The 15,903-nt window shown below is 45.3% G+C and overlaps 3 protein-coding genes across 6 annotated transcripts in view; 2 read left to right on the forward strand and 1 right to left on the reverse strand.

Moving 5' to 3' along the window:
• Positions 1-992: 992 nt before the first annotated feature.
• Positions 993-4,710, forward strand: sgsh (N-sulfoglucosamine sulfohydrolase (sulfamidase)). Of its 2 annotated transcripts, none has more exons than XM_053676442.1 (7): positions 993-1,277; positions 1,488-1,696; positions 1,804-1,909; positions 2,156-2,496; positions 2,801-2,882; positions 3,033-3,236; positions 3,982-4,710. In XM_053676442.1, exons 3-7 carry the CDS (start codon positions 1,816-1,818, stop codon positions 4,539-4,541), a joined length of 1,281 nt encoding a protein of 426 aa, XP_053532417.1. In that variant the 5' UTR covers positions 993-1,277; positions 1,488-1,696; positions 1,804-1,815; the 3' UTR covers positions 4,542-4,710. The 2 variants fall into 2 exon arrangements, with proteins under 2 accessions (XP_053532417.1, XP_017314546.1); XM_017459057.3 differs by having other exon boundaries at positions 1,536-1,696.
• Positions 4,711-5,980: 1,270 nt separating this feature from the next.
• Positions 5,981-7,424, forward strand: npb (neuropeptide B). Its single transcript, XM_017459129.2, has 2 exons — positions 5,981-6,262; positions 6,753-7,424. Exons 1-2 carry the CDS (start codon positions 5,981-5,983, stop codon positions 6,879-6,881), a joined length of 411 nt encoding a protein of 136 aa, XP_017314618.1. The 3' UTR covers positions 6,882-7,424.
• A 109-nt stretch (positions 7,425-7,533) lies between these two features.
• gnav1 (guanine nucleotide binding protein (G protein) alpha v1) overlaps positions 7,534-15,903 on the reverse strand; it is a 24,650-nt gene continuing 16,280 nt past the window's right edge. For 2 of the 3 annotated variants that reach the window (XM_017459087.3, XM_053676443.1), the window contains exons 5-9: positions 15,559-15,687; positions 13,299-13,428; positions 12,889-12,960; positions 10,169-10,256; positions 7,534-9,829 (exon numbers count right to left, since the gene is read on the reverse strand). In XM_017459087.3, coding sequence (XP_017314576.1) covers positions 9,639-9,829; positions 10,169-10,256; positions 12,889-12,960; positions 13,299-13,428; positions 15,559-15,687 — 610 coding nt within the window. In that variant the 3' untranslated portion in view covers positions 7,534-9,638. The remainder of the gene's footprint in view (positions 9,830-10,168; positions 10,257-12,888; positions 12,961-13,298; positions 13,429-15,558; positions 15,688-15,903) is intronic. The other variant, XM_017459090.3, reaches the window with a different exon arrangement.

Below are 15,903 nucleotides of genomic sequence, written 5' to 3' on the forward strand. Positions count from 1 at the left end.
TGTCTTATTATCTCGAATTCTGTCTTATTATCCCACATTCTGTCTGATTATCTCAAATTCTGTCTTATATCAAATTCTGTCTTATTATCCCGCATTCTGTCTTATTATCTCGAATACTGTCTTATCATCCCGCATTCTGTCTGATTATCTCAAATTCTGTCTTATTATCTCGAATTCTGTCTCATTATATCAAATTCTGTCTTATTATGCCACATTCTGTCTTATGATCTCGAATTCTGTTTTATTATCCCACATTCTGTCTTATTATCTCAAATTCTGTCTTATTATCTCATATTCAGACTTGTTGCCTCAAACCTTTGACTTATTATATAATTCTGACTTATTATCTCACATTGTTGTACAAATTTAAGGAAAACCAGCAGTTTTCTACTAGAGGATTTGGTCAGTGTTTATAGGATTGGGGGGGGGGGGGGGGGACATTAATCATTCTCTCTCTCTCTAAAAGAACTGTAACTCTGCTGAATGAATGTCAAACCCAATCACACTAAACATAATATAAATGTAGCTGAATTATCAATAGATAGATAGATAGATAGATAGATAGATAGATAGATAGATAGATAGATAGATAGATAGATTTTGCCTGTATAGATGGATTTACATGTGACACTCTTGCAAAGAAAACTTATACATAAAAATTGGAGCTCATTATGGTAAGCGATTTATTAAATTCTCAGATAAACCGGATAAATCTAACCAGTAAGCAACCAATTAATCGAATGTGGTGGACGTTTTATTTACAATAGAATAAAGCATTATGAAAAGCAGAAACATCACTTTGACACAAACAGCCGAACTCGAACAGATTTGCTGATTTATCTCAAGTCTTTGATTGGAATTATAATATGTAATAATGCAAGATAACAATTCCTCACCTCAAACAAACAAACAGAAAAATAAAAACAAACCCCCGAAGGTGGGGTTATTTCAAAATGGCAACCCTGGCGGTCATGTGATCCGCATCACGTGACACACGGAGGCGGAAGTGGCTGTGTTTATGCGTGAAGTTTGCAGCTTGTCGGCTGGAGTGCGTGCACGTTTCGCAACCTCTGAAAATGAAAGGATGTCGTTAAAGGAAGTCCGAAAACTTGTGGAGCTTCACGGAGAGTCAGGAGACGCCATTTAAAACTCTTCCACGCAGACGTTTCTTTTTAAAATGGCGGAAATGAGCGTGTGTGTACAGCTGGGAACTGTGGTGTGGGTGTTCCTGCTGTGTGGTGCGGGAGAGTGTGGGAGAAACGTCCTCCTCATCATCGGTAACACTTCTTACCTGCTCGAAACTATCATAAACAAGTCTCTAATGAGTGTTAATGACGTGTTTATAATCAGGTTTTGATTTAGTGTCATGAATAGGCTACAGTTTGCTTCAGAGAGCTCTAGTAATGAAAGGGTTAACACTTTACTGTAAGGCTTTCATTAAGATCTTGTTATTATTTGTTATTGTCTTTTTTGAATCCGTGATTAAGCGTCTTGAGGTGCGAAGGGTGGTGTTATTGTGTTTGTTCGTCCTGCAGCCGACGACGCCGGGTTCGAGACCGAAGTCTACAACAACACGGTGGTCCGAACTCCTCACCTGAGCGCTCTGGCTCGGCGCGGCGTCGTCTTCCGAAACGCCTTCGCGTCCGTCAGCAGCTGCTCGCCCAGTCGCTCCGCCATCCTGACCGGATTACCGCAGGTACGAACACGGTCACTCATCGATACGCTGACGGACGGACGGATGGACGGACGGACGGCTTGTGCGAATGTAGATCCCCCCCCTCATGTTTTTTGTATTCTCCTCAGCACCAGAACGGGATGTACGGGCTCCATCAGGGCGTGCACCACTTTAACTCGTTTGACGGCGTGCGGAGCCTCCCGCTGTTACTGAACCAGTCCGACGTGCGCACCGGTGAGAAAACCTGACACGCCACGTGTCATCTCACTCACGTCCACACACGGCTACGGCGGCAGGACTTTCTCACACAAGTAGCCGAGTTCTTCACAAACTTCTGAACTGAATCGATGACGTTAAGCGTTTAAACACGTGGAGCGTGTAAATCTCAAATTTACTCTTTTTTTTAATAAACATATTTGATATATTTATTAATAACAAATAAATAGGTTTGGAGATAAATTGTCTGTTGTTGTTGTTGAGGCATCATCGGGAAGAAGCACGTGGGGCCGAGCTCCGTGTACCCCTTCGACTTCGCCTACACGGAGGAGAACGGCTCGGTGCTGCAGGTGGGACGCAACATCACCCGCATCAAGCTGCTGGTCCGGAAGTTTCTGCAGGAGCACAAAGAGGAGGACAAGAAGAAGACAAGCGGAGGAAAGACTCGGCCGTTCTTCCTGTACGTGGCGTTTCACGACCCGCACCGCTGTGGCCACTCGCAGCCTCAGTACGGCTCGTTCTGTGAGAAGTTCGGGAACGGAGAGAGCGGCATGGGGAGAATTCCCGACTGGAAGCCGCAGCGCTACACGCCCGAGCAGGTCAAGGTGAGGCCCGGGAGGGGCTCTCGGATCAGAACGTGTGAAATCTTTCTCAATTCGGCATCGAGATGACAGGACGCTGCTCCTCAGAGTTGTAGTTCGGTTTTGATTTCTTTGTTTGTTTGTGCCTATTTTTAATTCATTTCAAAAAATAATAATAATTCGCAAAATTTTCCACATTGAAGCAATTATGAAAGGTCTTTTTTTACTTTCTAAATTAAAACAATTGCTGGATACACTGGTTTTGATTATGTATTTATTTATTTATTCGTTCGGTGTTTGTTTGTTTGTTCCTTTGTTTCGCTCTCAGGTGCCGTATTTTGTCCCGGACACTCCGGCTGCTCGAGCTGATCTCGCCGCTCAGTATACCACCGTCAGCAGACTGGACCAGGGCGAGTGTTTCACGCTTCCTCGTTAGATCTAATATCATATATTTAGAATAATATTTAAGCTGTAAATATTAGTATGATATGCTTTTATTCTTTTTCTAATTAAGTAGTGTTTTTTTTTTTTTTTTTAAATTTGTTTTTATCCTAAAGCAGGTATCGGTTTGGTCCTGCAGGAGTTGAGGGACGCTGGGTTTGAGAACGAGACGCTGGTGATGTACAGCTCCGATAACGGAATCCCGTTTCCTAACGGACGAACCAACCTGTACCACTCGGGCGTGGCCGAACCCATGATCATCTCCTCACCTGAACACCGAGAGCGCTGGGGACAGACAAGTGACGCCTACGTCAGCCTGCTAGGTGAGACAGGCGCACACGCACGCACGTGCGCGCGCGTGCCACAATTATGTCCAAAAATCTGCATGCAGCACTGATCATCAAAAAGTTTTCCTTTAATAAGAGTTAACAGATAAACAGTGACGTGTTCCTGCATTACAGTTTATGACCACAGGATGGCGCCATATACACATCAGATAGTAATCCTTCTAAAGTGACGCTTTACTCCAATTCTCATTTTACACCTCAGACACATTTACATGCAGCCTAATAATCTGATAATAATAATAATATGATCATAATCTAATAATAGTAATCTGATGATGATAATAATCTGATCAAATCTAATAATAATAATATGACTAATAATAATCTGATGATGATAATAATAATAATCTGATGATCATAACCTAATTGTAATCTGAATCTCAATAATAATCTGATTATCTGATGATGATAATCTAATAATAATCTGATAAATAATAATTTGATGATAATCTGATAATCTAATAATAATCTGCTGATGATAATATAACAATAATAATCTTATTATAATCTGATAATAATAATCTGATGATTATATTATCATATGATAATTATAATAAATCTGATCATCTGATGCTAATAATCTGCTGTGATAATAATCAGATGATTATAATCTGACTAACGACTTGATAAAAACTCAAGTCAAAAGAAGTGGATAATCAGAATTCCTGTGAACACGTCTTTATTCACGTGCTGGAAGTAAAATCTCTTCATCTCCTCTCAGACATCACTCCCACTTTGCTGGACTGGTTCTCGGTGCCGTATCCTCCCTACAGCCTGAGCAGAGGGTCTGTGGTCCACCTGACGGGTCGCTCCCTGCTCCCTGCGCTGTCCTCGGAGCCGATTTGGGACACAGCCTACAGCAGCCAGAGTCTGCACGAGGCCACCATGTATTACCCGATGCGCTCGGTGAGGCGCGGCTGCTTCATCCTGCTGCACAACCTCGACTACCGCTCACCCTTCCCCATCGACCAGGACCTGTACGTCTCGCCCACCTTCCAGGACCTGCTGCAGAGGACGCAGGCGGGCACGCCCACCCGCTGGTTCAAGACCCTGAAGCAGTATTACTACAGGGAGCGCTGGGAGCTGTTCGACACGTGCTCGGACCCGGCCGAGCAGAACAACCTGGCCTCGGATCCCCGTCACAAAGCCGTGTTGGAGCTCCTGAGGGAGCAGCTGGTGAAGTGGCAGTGGGAGACGGAGGATCCGTGGGTCTGCGCTCCGGACGCCGTGCTCGAGGACAAGATGGAGCCCAAGTGCAGGCCGCTGTACAACGAGCTGTGAAGGGACCGTCGCCTTAACGAGTTTCAACTCGCAGCCTTTCACGTTTTATGCAAAACGTAGTGAATTGAACATTGCAAGGAAAAGAAGTGTACACCGATTCTGTAACATGGGGATGCCTTCAAACGGCATGAAATCATACACAGAAGCCAAAAATAAACATCAAAGACTATTTTCTGTTAAAAAGCCTGACTTCTCCTTCTCCACGTGTGTACTGTACTGTACGCTCATGTCCACTAGGGGGTGGTGTCTTAGAGAGCAGACTTGGGAGTGAAATAAACTAGCAGGACTCCCATGTTTTACTGCAGGAAATGTGTTAGTGCTAATATTACACTGAAATCCTTGTCCAAATCACGTTATAACGTTTACGCAAACGGACACGCCTCCACTCCACAACCAGTCAGCGCTTAATAAGATTTAGATTATTTTGGAGGGTTAACAGGCTGTTTGTTGCCGTCGGGGTTCAAGTAAGACGTACAGGAATCCTTCCGTCGTGGATGTTAAATCAGAACGTTGCTAAAAACAACAACAACAACAACAACAACAACGCTGCAGCTAAACTGCTCTACATGTCAACGTATCTACATGTCTAGATAAAATTCACTGAAAGTAGTTTTAAAAAAAAAAGTTTTGTGATTCTACATTTTTTTTTTAAAAATCCTGTTTGTTTTTTAAATTAGAAACGTCTCTGAACATATACGCCCCACCCCCTTTCCCTGGCACGCAAACCGTTAGGCTAGCTTGGCTATGTTTGGATGTGGGAATCTGATTGGTTCTTTACATTTCATGACGCAATAACACTTTGCTTTTACTCTTTAACTCGGTAAAGATGTTAAAGTGAGAATTCCGACGCTTTGAGTACAAACCTAATAACAGATAGATAGCAAGAAGAAGAAATGTTTGTTTATTTATTTGTTTTGTAAATAAAGTTCAGGTGATGATAAGTGTGTCATTCTGTAACAGCGCTTTTCACACACACTCGAGAGAACAACCAGAATGTAGAAGGTTCCTCAGGTGGTCTGATCTCCAAGAACCTTGTTGAGACGATCCTTGAAAGAAGAACCCTTTGACTACACTAGATGTATTGTAGAACCCTGTGTGTGTTTGTTTTCTTTCATGACGAAAAAAAAAAACCATCTCACGTCATAAGTCACATAAATTTACGCACCTTTGAAGAGGCTTGACGCTGAAACACTCCCACGCTGATTGGACGTTGTTAGGTTTTGTTTCCCCCCCCTTCTCCTTTTACCGGAAACATGACCCACCTTCACGTCTAGTGAATACGAGCGCGCGCGCGCCTTTACGCGCTCCGGGTCTGTATATAAAGCCGCACAGACGCGTCCAGCACTAACAACTCCAGCGACGCTCAGAACGAGGTTTAAAAAAAAATCAAATAAATAAATAAATAAATAAACCCTGCACTTACCAACCCGCGGAAACAGATGAGGATGATGATGATGAGGTGCGCGCCGGAGAGGTCCGTCGTGATGCTCGCGGCCGTCGCCGTGCTCCTCTCGTGCGGTCCCGCAGACGCGTGGTACAAGCAGGCCACCGGGCCGAGCTACTACTCCGTGGGCAGAGCCTCGGGTTTGCTGTCCGGCATGCGCAGGTCGCCGTACGTCCGCAGGTCCGACGCCGAGTCCACGCTGGACGCCGGAGACGCCACCGGAAACAGCGTGGCGCCCGAGCTGGGCGCGCGACACACGCCTGTCCTCAAAAACATGGTAAATAACGATCGCGTGAATAATAATCCTCAGCTGACTTTTCTAAAGAGCGTGCATCTTGTTCCGCGTGCATTTTGTGAAGCTGGATTATCCGGCGCGCGTTCGTTTTGCGCGCGACGCGCCACGCGCGCCGAATAATCCAGCTTCGTTTAACATCTAGAAAAAAAATGTTCTTGGATCAAATCTCAGGTCTGATATTCGTGTCTAGTTCTCTGCTACATGCCTAATGTAAAAACCTTCAGATAGTCTATATATAAATAAACAAAAGACCTGCGCGCGCATTTTTATGAAAGACTTCATTATTATTTCGCATTATTCGCTTGGTAACCAATCTATTAAAGATACAAGTCCTACGTAATATATATACTAGATTTTCCTTAACGGATTGTTTTCTAGTCAATTAAGTAAATATTATAAGTAAGAAAATAAATGCATATAATTTGCATTTCCGGTTCCTGATTATTTATGATTTTTTTTTCTCCACCCCCAGGCCATCTGCATCAAGGACGTTTCTCCGAACCTGCAGAGCTGTGAGCCGATGCAGGACGGCTGGAACACGTTCCGGTGCAGGGCGGAGGTCCTGCTCGCGCTCGACTCGCTCGACTGCTTGGTGGCGTGAGCGGCGCGTGCGGCGCGTGAGCACGGAACCCAACCTTGGTCCTGGAGAACTCCCTGATCACCTCTGTTTAGTGTTTTTTGTTCCCCCCCCCTGCTCTAACACACACACACACACACACACAGGACAGGAGGCTTCTCCAGGACCAAGGTTGGGGAACCTGTCTCCTAAAGACCCTGTTCCTGGTATTCCAAACATCTGATTAATGAAATAATTAATTAATACACAACAGCATCATTCAGACACCGAAATCTGTTTTGGCGCTCTATTTAGTACGGTACTTTCCGGTCTGTTTAGGATCTCTCCCTGACCTTGAATGTTATTTATTTTCCGTTTTATCTACGAAAGCAACAACAAAAAATCTCCACAAATGTTCTGTATGTGTGCATTTATATATATATATATATATATGTGTGTGTGTGAGAGCGAGTGAGAAAGATGGAACCAGTATCACCGTTTGTCCCTTCTGTAGCCAAATGTGTGTGTAAATGTGTATAAACCATTTCAAGAATGTTATTTTATTTATTAAACTCGACAGACGTTTGATTCGTGTGTGTGTGTGTGTGGTGTAGTTTGTATTATTATTAAGATGTGTAAGAAATAAAGACGTGTGGATGATCGCTTGTGTGAAGCACGTCATGGCAGAATGTCGGCATCGTGGACACTTTTTACTTCGAAAGCGCAAGGACAGATCATTCGTACAAATAAATCCTACTACATCGTCTGCTGATCGTTCACGTCCCGAACCAAAGACGACTGTTTACACAAAATATTATGTAAGGCACACTAAGTTGAGTGTGTTTGTGGGTGTGTGTCACACCGACACACACACACTTTTGCAAAACCAATTTTTTTTTTTTTTAAAACACACACACGGGCTAGCACTTCACAGCTTCATTTCTCAACAAAAACGGCACCATGAGATGTCCAAAGTAAAAAAAAAGAAAAAACAGAATTCCAACAGGGTGCCTACTCACCTTTGGTGCTTGGCCCCCTAATAACAAGAATACAATTAAACTGATTATTGCTGCACAACTTAATAAACACATACTGTGTGTGTGTGTGTGTGTGTGTGCACTGAAGTGTGTTGTAAAAAACAACGTTCCCTCCAGCTTTCTCTGGTAAATATTAACAGGAAGAGAAAACACACTCCTGTACGTACACATGCATGAGCAAACGGACCAGAAAAGGACACACTGTGTGTGTGTGTACACATTCTCTCTCTCTCACACACCGTCAACTCGATAAATTTTTTACCGCCGTAAAAGATTACAGCTTTTACCAGGCACTGGCACTGGAGACTCCTTCCATCAATGTTCATGTTAAATAAACTTCTTCTTTGTTTTTTTTTGTTTTTTTTAAGAAACCGTTACATTAGTCTGCCGTACGAGTCCCTGTACATGAGCTGCTGCTACTGGAAAGTAATCAGCACTTTAGAAACTTAGCGGTGTGGGTGGGATTTCTGCTCTTCTGGCAACTTGAAGAGAACCTCCGCGCTGGAGATCCGTCATGGAGCTGGTGGAGACGGTGGCGAGAGGGAGTGTGTGGCTTCACGAGGAGCACCGCTAAGAACTGAAGATATTTGTAAAAATTGAAATAGTTGGGTTTTTTTTTTTTACACAGTCACTGAGTGATTCCGTACGTTCTATGTCACAGTATAAATGTCTTCATTATTATTCGAAGATAGCCCGAATGAAATGGGGAGAGGGAGAGAGAGAGAGAGAGAGAGAGAGAGAAGAACAGCCTTATATGATCGGGGTGCCAAAACTTTTAGCCGGTCTGTGGAACGTTCTTCTGAAAGCTCTTCCCTCGTTTGGTGTCTCCCATAAGCGTTCGTATGATTTACATCATCGTCATAGGCTTCGGTGAGTCCTTCTGTCCTGTGGGTGGGGGCGGAGTCATCCTGAAGAGACCACGCCCATCAGAACCGTGTGAACTGAAAATTCCATAAATGACCTTTCTACATAACAGACAGCACTTTTCCCTTTAATGTGTCACCCGTATGTACGTCTAAATATTATCTCTCTCTCTCTCTCCACCTCTCTGTCCCTCTCTCCCTCTCTCTCTCGGTATCTGCCTGCTCGCTTTCCCTTCCTTCCTGCATCCTTTAAGCTCCTCTTCAATAGGTAATGTTTTTAACTTCCTTGTTTGTTTGTTTTGAAGGGTTCCTTCAGACGGAGAGATACATTTACCCCCCCCATTTCATATCTATATCCCCGTATCTCTCTCTCCATCTTAATACATTTATCTATCTATCGCTTTCTTCATGTCCATCATTCTGTCTCTAACTCTCTCAGTCTCCATCATGTTCCACCAGATCCATTGCTCTCACTCTCTCACCATCTTTACTGTCTCGCTCCCAGTCTGTCTCTCCTTATCCATCTTTCTCCCTCAGTATCTCAATATCTCTCGATGTCTCATTCTTTCTACATCCATCCCCTCAGCCTCACTTCATCTCTCTCTCTCTCTTTCCTCCTGTACACTCTTTCTACACCTCAGTCATCTTCTCTCGTCTATAACTTCTTTACCTTTCTCTCTCTCAACGGGTTTCTTTCCATCCCTTCTCCCTCTCACACACGCACAAGCATGCCAGTGTTCGTTTCCGAGCTGAGGAGTGTGTTGAGGTTCAGCACCTCGGACAGCTCAGAACATCACGGTGAGGTTCTGGTCACCGTGAGCCGTCAGCAGTGTGTGTGTGCAGCTCTGCAGGATTCACATGGTGCGGAGATGAGATGCCTGTGCGGGGGTTAAATCGGGGGCTCAGAGCAGTGAAACGGCCTCCAGGTTCTCCTTCATGATGGTGTCCATCACCACCTGGAACACCACCTGAACGTTGGAGGTGTCTGTCGCCGTAGTAAAGTGGTGATAGATCAGCTTCCTGGGCGTGGTGTTCTGAGAGACAAACGTGGAGGCGATGAAGCGGGCGGCAGAATCCACATCGCAGTCAGCACCTGCACAGAGAGGGAGGGAGAGAGAGAGTGAGAGAGAGACAGGAAGATAGAGACAGTGAACAGACTCAAACTGCTATTGAGTTCAATTCAAATCGAGGATGGAGATAAAAACACTATCATCTCCAAACTGTAAAACTGACTAAAAAATTTCAATAAAGAAGCATTTTAAGTTATAAAACTGTAATAAAAAGCATTCGATCGTTAAAATCTCAACAGGAAGCATTCCTTTATTGTATAGAATTTGAAAAACGGTCTCTTTTTTTTTCATTTTATTTCATTGAGGTTGAACAAAGAGGTGTTTTTTTTTTTTTTTTACTTCTCTGTTGAATGGTCCCTCACCTCTGTAGAGCGGCAGGTAGTGTCTGAGGTGACGACCCGAGTGCAGGATCTTCTCTTGGAAAAGATCGATTTTGTTCATGAATAAAATCTGAAAAACAGAACGATACGAGCACGTGTTCATTCTGATTTCTTTTTCGTGAGCGATAGGAGATATTTGCCAGGGGCAGGTTTACCGGAGTTAGTCATCGAGCTAGCAATAATCTCCTGCGGTAACTTTAGCGAGCTAGCGCGGCGTCACATTAGCACCGGGTTAGCGTAGCGTAGAATGTTCCAGACTCCGGTGTTTTCTGTCCGTTTCCTTTGTTCTTATGAGGAGACTCGGCACGTAAGTCTGAGCCGCCTTGGTTTGTTTTGTACCGTGATGAACCTTTTTTCCTCGACGTTAACTTCCGAAAACGCACGACTTTTACCTGAGAACTCCCCACAGCGTCGTGTTTATTAAAAAACGGTCTCTCTCCGATTCGGAACCGTTTATCACGGCGTGTAAAACAATACGGATAATGAACTCTCACCTGGAGGACGACAGAAAAGAAAACCCACGTACTGCTTGAGATGATTAAAAGTTTGGTAGATTTATTTTTGACCTCTAGCAGTGTGCGTGCATGCGTGCGTGTGTGTGTTCACCCACCATTAATAACCCTGAGATATTAATGATCATTGGTGCACAAAGAGAGAGAGAGAGAGAGAGTAGACAGAAGTGTGAGAGCGAGTGTGTGAGTGGAGGATGGAGGTCGTTCCGGTGGCCACGCCCTCCTGACAGAACTAATGACTGGTCAGTGCTAAGTTTAGCGTTAGAGCTGGTGAAGCGCAGCGTGATGAGTGACACAGCAGTGACACGGTGTTTAACGAGCCCGAGTAAAACCAGCTCATTAAACACAAGCAGTGGAGTGTGTGTGCGTGCGTGCGTGTGTGTGTGTGTGTGAAACCAGAAAACAGCTTCAACACTATGGGGTTAGAATTGCTTCATAATTCCAAATAATTCGATTATGATCCACAAATAAATGTAGTGAGATTTACAAACATTAAACAAATTCTCTAAAGCATTGAATGAGATCTACAGATATTGTGGATGTTAGTTTCACAAAAAAGATTCAATTCACAGATAAATAAAACGAGATCGGGGGGGGGGGGGGGGGGGGGGGGGGGCGGGGGGTTATTATTATTATTTTTTTTTTTTTACAAACATGTTTCTGTCGCAAACACGACTCCGCGCTGCACACATTTGTGGATCCCGTCCTGTGCATTCGTGGGATTAGAAACATTTCTAGCGTCAAGAGTGCACACAAATCCACAAATAAGTGGACTCCGCCCACCGTCTACTCAAGCCAATCAGATAACTGCCACATTACAGTGACCGATCGTAGCACATTCTCGTTCACCTCCCCATCTGTCTATCTCTCTATCCACCTGCCCAACTATCCACCTGTCTCTCTCTATCCACCTGCCCAACTATCCATCTGTCTCTCTCTATCCACCTGCCCAACTATCCACCTGTCGCTCTCTATCCACCTGCCCATCTGTCTATCTCTCTATCCACCTCCCCATCTGTCTATCTCTCTATCCACCTGCCCAACTATCCACCTGTCGCTCTCTATCCACCTGCCCAACTATCCATCTGTCTCTCTCTCTATCCACCTGCCCAACTATCCATCTGTCTCTCTCTATCCACCTGCCCAACTATCCATCTGTCTCTCTCTCTATCCACCTGCCCAACTATCCACCTGTCTCTCTCTATCCACCTGCCCAACTATCCACCTGTCTCTCTCTATCCACCTGCCCAACTATCCATCTGTCTATCTCTCTATCCACCTGCCCAACTATCCATCTGTCTCTCTCTCTATCCACCTGCCCAACTATCCACCTGTCTCTCTCTATCCACCTGTCTCTCTCTATCCACCTGCCCAACTATCCATCTGTCTCTCTCTATCCACCTGTCTCTCTCTATCCACCTGCCCAACTATCCTTCTCTCTCTATCCACCTGCCCAACTATCCATCTGTCTCTCTCTATCCACCTGCCCAACTATCCATCTGTCTATCTCTCTATCCACCTGCCCAACTATCCATCTGTCTCTCTCTCTATCCACCTGCCCAACTATCCACCTGTCTCTCTCTCTATCCACCTGCCCAACTATCCACCTGTCTCTCTCTATCCACCTGCCCAACTATCCATCTGTCTCTCTCTCTATCCACCTGCCCATCTGTCAGTCTATCCATCTGTCTCTCTCTCTATCCACCTGCCCATCTGTCAGCCTATCTGTCCGTCTCTCCATCTACCTGTCTATCTGTACAGTGTAAATGAAGGACTCTCCTCACTAACAGCAGACCTGAGATCAGTGGCATCCGCGTTAGCGTTGCTGTTTGTTGCTATGGCGACAGTGAAGTCAGAAACATAAAGGCTCATCTACGCTGCCACGGCGCAGGAACCCCACTGCATAAACGCTCTGCGTTATACATCTACTAATGGTTTAATGTGAACTGGTTACGGCTCCTGCTGAAACACACACACACACACGCGCGCGCGCACACACACACACGTGTACACACACAGTCAGTAAATACAAATGTAATAAATTCATAGACATTATGTGTTTATTAGTTTTCACACAGTTTCTGGTCCCATCTGTGCTGCTCTCTCTATGTCTTTCCCTCGTGTGTGTGTGTGTGTGTGTGTGTGTGTGAGTGAGTGAGACATTCTCTCCTCAGGCTCCTCAGCTCTTACCATGGAGGTGCTCCTGAAGAAGACGTTGTTGCAGATGGAGGAAAACAGTCTGAGGCTCTCCTGCAGTCGGTTCTGAAGAGCGCACGCACACACGCACACACACACACACACACACACACACACACACACACACAAACACACAGAGAGAAAGAAACAAAGGCACTAATTAAACCACAGCGCTCGGGCTGAATGATGACGGCATGTACATGGAGACAAACAGAGAAATTAGCGGTTATTATATTGTATTTATATAAACATATATTTTAGAGACATTTAGCATCGTGAGAAGTTTACTTCCTGTCGGGTAAAAAGGATCGTTTAGAGGTGGAAGGCTTTGCACGATGAAGGACGGTGTAGTCCGTTCAACCTCGTCAGTGCGCTAACGGGACGGAAGTGGGCGTGGCTCTCACCATGGAAGGATCCTCCACCAGCGTCATGTCGTAGCCGCTCAGCGCGACGACGAACAGCACGGCCCTGACGTCCTCGAAACAGCTGATCCACTTCCTCCTCTCCGTCCGCTGGCCTCCGACGTCATACAACCTGCAGGGAGAAAAACCAGGGACGTCAAAACGTATCGCCAAGGAACGGTCGTGGGAGGAATTACGGGATGGGATCGTTACTATGCGTGTATGATGAAAGACGATGAACGGAAGGATCATGAGACCTCGAAAACTACAGCTAGCAGTCAGATGTGTTTTAATCGACACGTTAAATAAATAAATAAACAAACAAACCAATACAACCGCCACAGAGAATGTTTCGGCTCACGAGAGCGAAATTTCAAGAGCCCCCCCCCCGATTTCATATCTCCTCGATAACACGAGTGTCAGCAGGCCACTCGTCCCACGGCCTCAATCAGCGCTCGGAGACGAGCAGGAGAGCGGATATCGGGTGCAATCTGGCGGCCGAGAGGTAAACAGGTGACCGCGTGTGAAAAGGTCATTCTCCACGAGAGCGTGCGCTGTGCTGCGTTTCATTTCCTCATCCTCCTCCTGAATTTGGCAGAAGGATTCCTGTACACGTCTGCCATGAACAAGTGATCCAGCCTTTTTCTCTCTCTCTCAACACACACACACACACGACACACACAACAGCTGCACAGGGAGCGCTAAAACAGCGCTTCATCTAATGAGACAATACATCCGCGTTAGCACTTGGTTAAACACGCAGACGCTTCACACACACACAACACCGTCCGGAATAATAAAGTTAAAACGTTCGCAATAAAAATCCACGCGGAGGTAAAAACGAACCCGTCGCGTCGTGTGTTTAATACCCATCAGACAGCGCTGCTACAGCCGAGCCAGTTTGAGTTCTTTTCTACGTTATATTCAAATAAACCACTACGCGCTGTCTACACACGAGGCTCAAGTTAACACGCGTAATACCGTTTTTTAAATTTATTCTAATATAGAAAACGTCCTTTACGGTAAAGGACATTTTTACGTAAATATTCATTGTAAAGTGTGCAGTGGGTCAATGGATTTAACTTCCGAGTGTCTTAATGATCAAGCGCACAGTAATTAACCTGCTTCTGTGAGGGTCTACACACCCTGTGTGTGTGTGTGTGTGTGTGTGTGTGAGCGAACGAAGTCACTGTAACAGCCAGAATAACAGAGGGGTCGGAATGAAGAGTGGAAATACGCCGAGAATAATTTACACACGTCTGAAATCCTTCATAACACGCTGCATGAAGAGTACGTTTAATGTGACAGTTTAATAATGCGAATATCGCTCGCTCGCTCTCACACACACACACACACACGTTACTGAGGGACACACAAGTCTGAAAATCTACTACATTATCTATATTATTAAAACGATGAGTCTGAGTAATATCTCAGTCTTACTGAGTGTTCGAATGACACATTCCTCACACACACACACACTGGGAGCATTAACACCTAAACTTCCCTCTAAAGGAAGTAACTATTCGTAGGCCGAGGCACGTGCTGGGTTCTAAGGGCCCTTGTTTTGAGCTGACGATCGATTGGGTGTGTGAGTATGAGATGTCCGGGAGAGACAGACAGACACTGAGATTGATCCTGGGAATATTTACCGGCTGACTAAACAGAGCTCCACTGTTTCATTTCGGAGAGCATTATGAATTCAAAAGGAGTCACATTAGGGAAATGAAACGTGACGCGGAACGCTCGCCGAGTTTCTCTTCATCCACAACTGAGTGAGACAGGGCCGACTTAATACCGAGGGTAAGCAGATGAAAGTGAAGGCGCTCCAGTATACTGGCCGTGTGTGTGTGTGTGTGTGTGTGTGTGTGTGTGCGTGTGTAAAATGCCTCATAATCCAAACCTCCCATAATCCTTTGCTCCATTTGAAATGAAGTGCGCATGTAAACGTGCCCATTAACATCCAAATGGTCTGGAAGGCAGAGAATTACACCGCGATCCTCTCGACACGCTCCGGGGGCGTGGAGGGGAGGGGGGAGGGTTAATCAGGCGTCTGGCGATGGAGCGCGGCTGTAATGGGACGCGAGCGGACGATCGAGGGGGTGAATATTAGCGAGAGATTGTCTGGAGCGTGACGGAAGACGGCTCGGGTTTTCAGTGGTCAGAGCTGCTCGTGCACAGCGCGTGTGTTTTAATCCATTCAGTGATTACTCATTGTTTGGAGTAGTTGAATACACAGTAAAGGAGAGTCGCGGTGTTTTACCTGAACACCAGGTGTTTGACTTTAAACTGGGTCTCGATGACGCCCGTGGTCCGGATTCTGACCCGCAGCACGTCCGTCTCTGTGGGCACGTAGTCCGGCGACACGATCCGGGCCATGTTTTCAAAAAAACTGTGGAGAGAAAAAAAGAGAAAGAAAGAAAGAACAGAATTATGGGTTTGTCTTCGAATTGATCGTAATTCATCATTTTCAAATAAAGTTTAAATTGAATCTAAAGCCTCTTTGTGTTATCTTAAGCTGCTTGCCCACTGGGGTATTGACACCTGTGGGCAAAATGACAGAGTGTGTGTGTGTGTGTGTGTGCGTGTTGAGAGGTTTCGGATTAAA

This window comes from Ictalurus punctatus, chromosome 27 (assembly GCF_001660625.3).
Source record: "Ictalurus punctatus breed USDA103 chromosome 27, Coco_2.0, whole genome shotgun sequence".
Lineage (NCBI taxonomy): Eukaryota > Metazoa > Chordata > Actinopteri > Siluriformes > Ictaluridae > Ictalurus > Ictalurus punctatus.

Bases quoted from the DNA above. Each gene is read 5' to 3' on its own strand.
- npb (XM_017459129.2), top strand. From the start codon at position 5,981: ATGAGGATGATGATGATGAGGTGCGCGCCGGAGAGGTCCGTCGTGATG. The intron at 6,263-6,752 runs GTAAATAACGAT...CTCCACCCCCAG, and splicing joins CGCCTGTCCTCAAAAACATG to GCCATCTGCATCAAGGACGT.
- sgsh (XM_017459057.3), top strand. From the start codon at position 1,178: ATGGCGGAAATGAGCGTGTGTGTACAGCTGGGAACTGTGGTGTGGGTG. The intron at 1,697-1,803 runs GTACGAACACGG...TATTCTCCTCAG, and splicing joins TCCTGACCGGATTACCGCAG to CACCAGAACGGGATGTACGG. The intron at 2,497-2,800 runs GTGAGGCCCGGG...TTTCGCTCTCAG, and splicing joins ACACGCCCGAGCAGGTCAAG to GTGCCGTATTTTGTCCCGGA.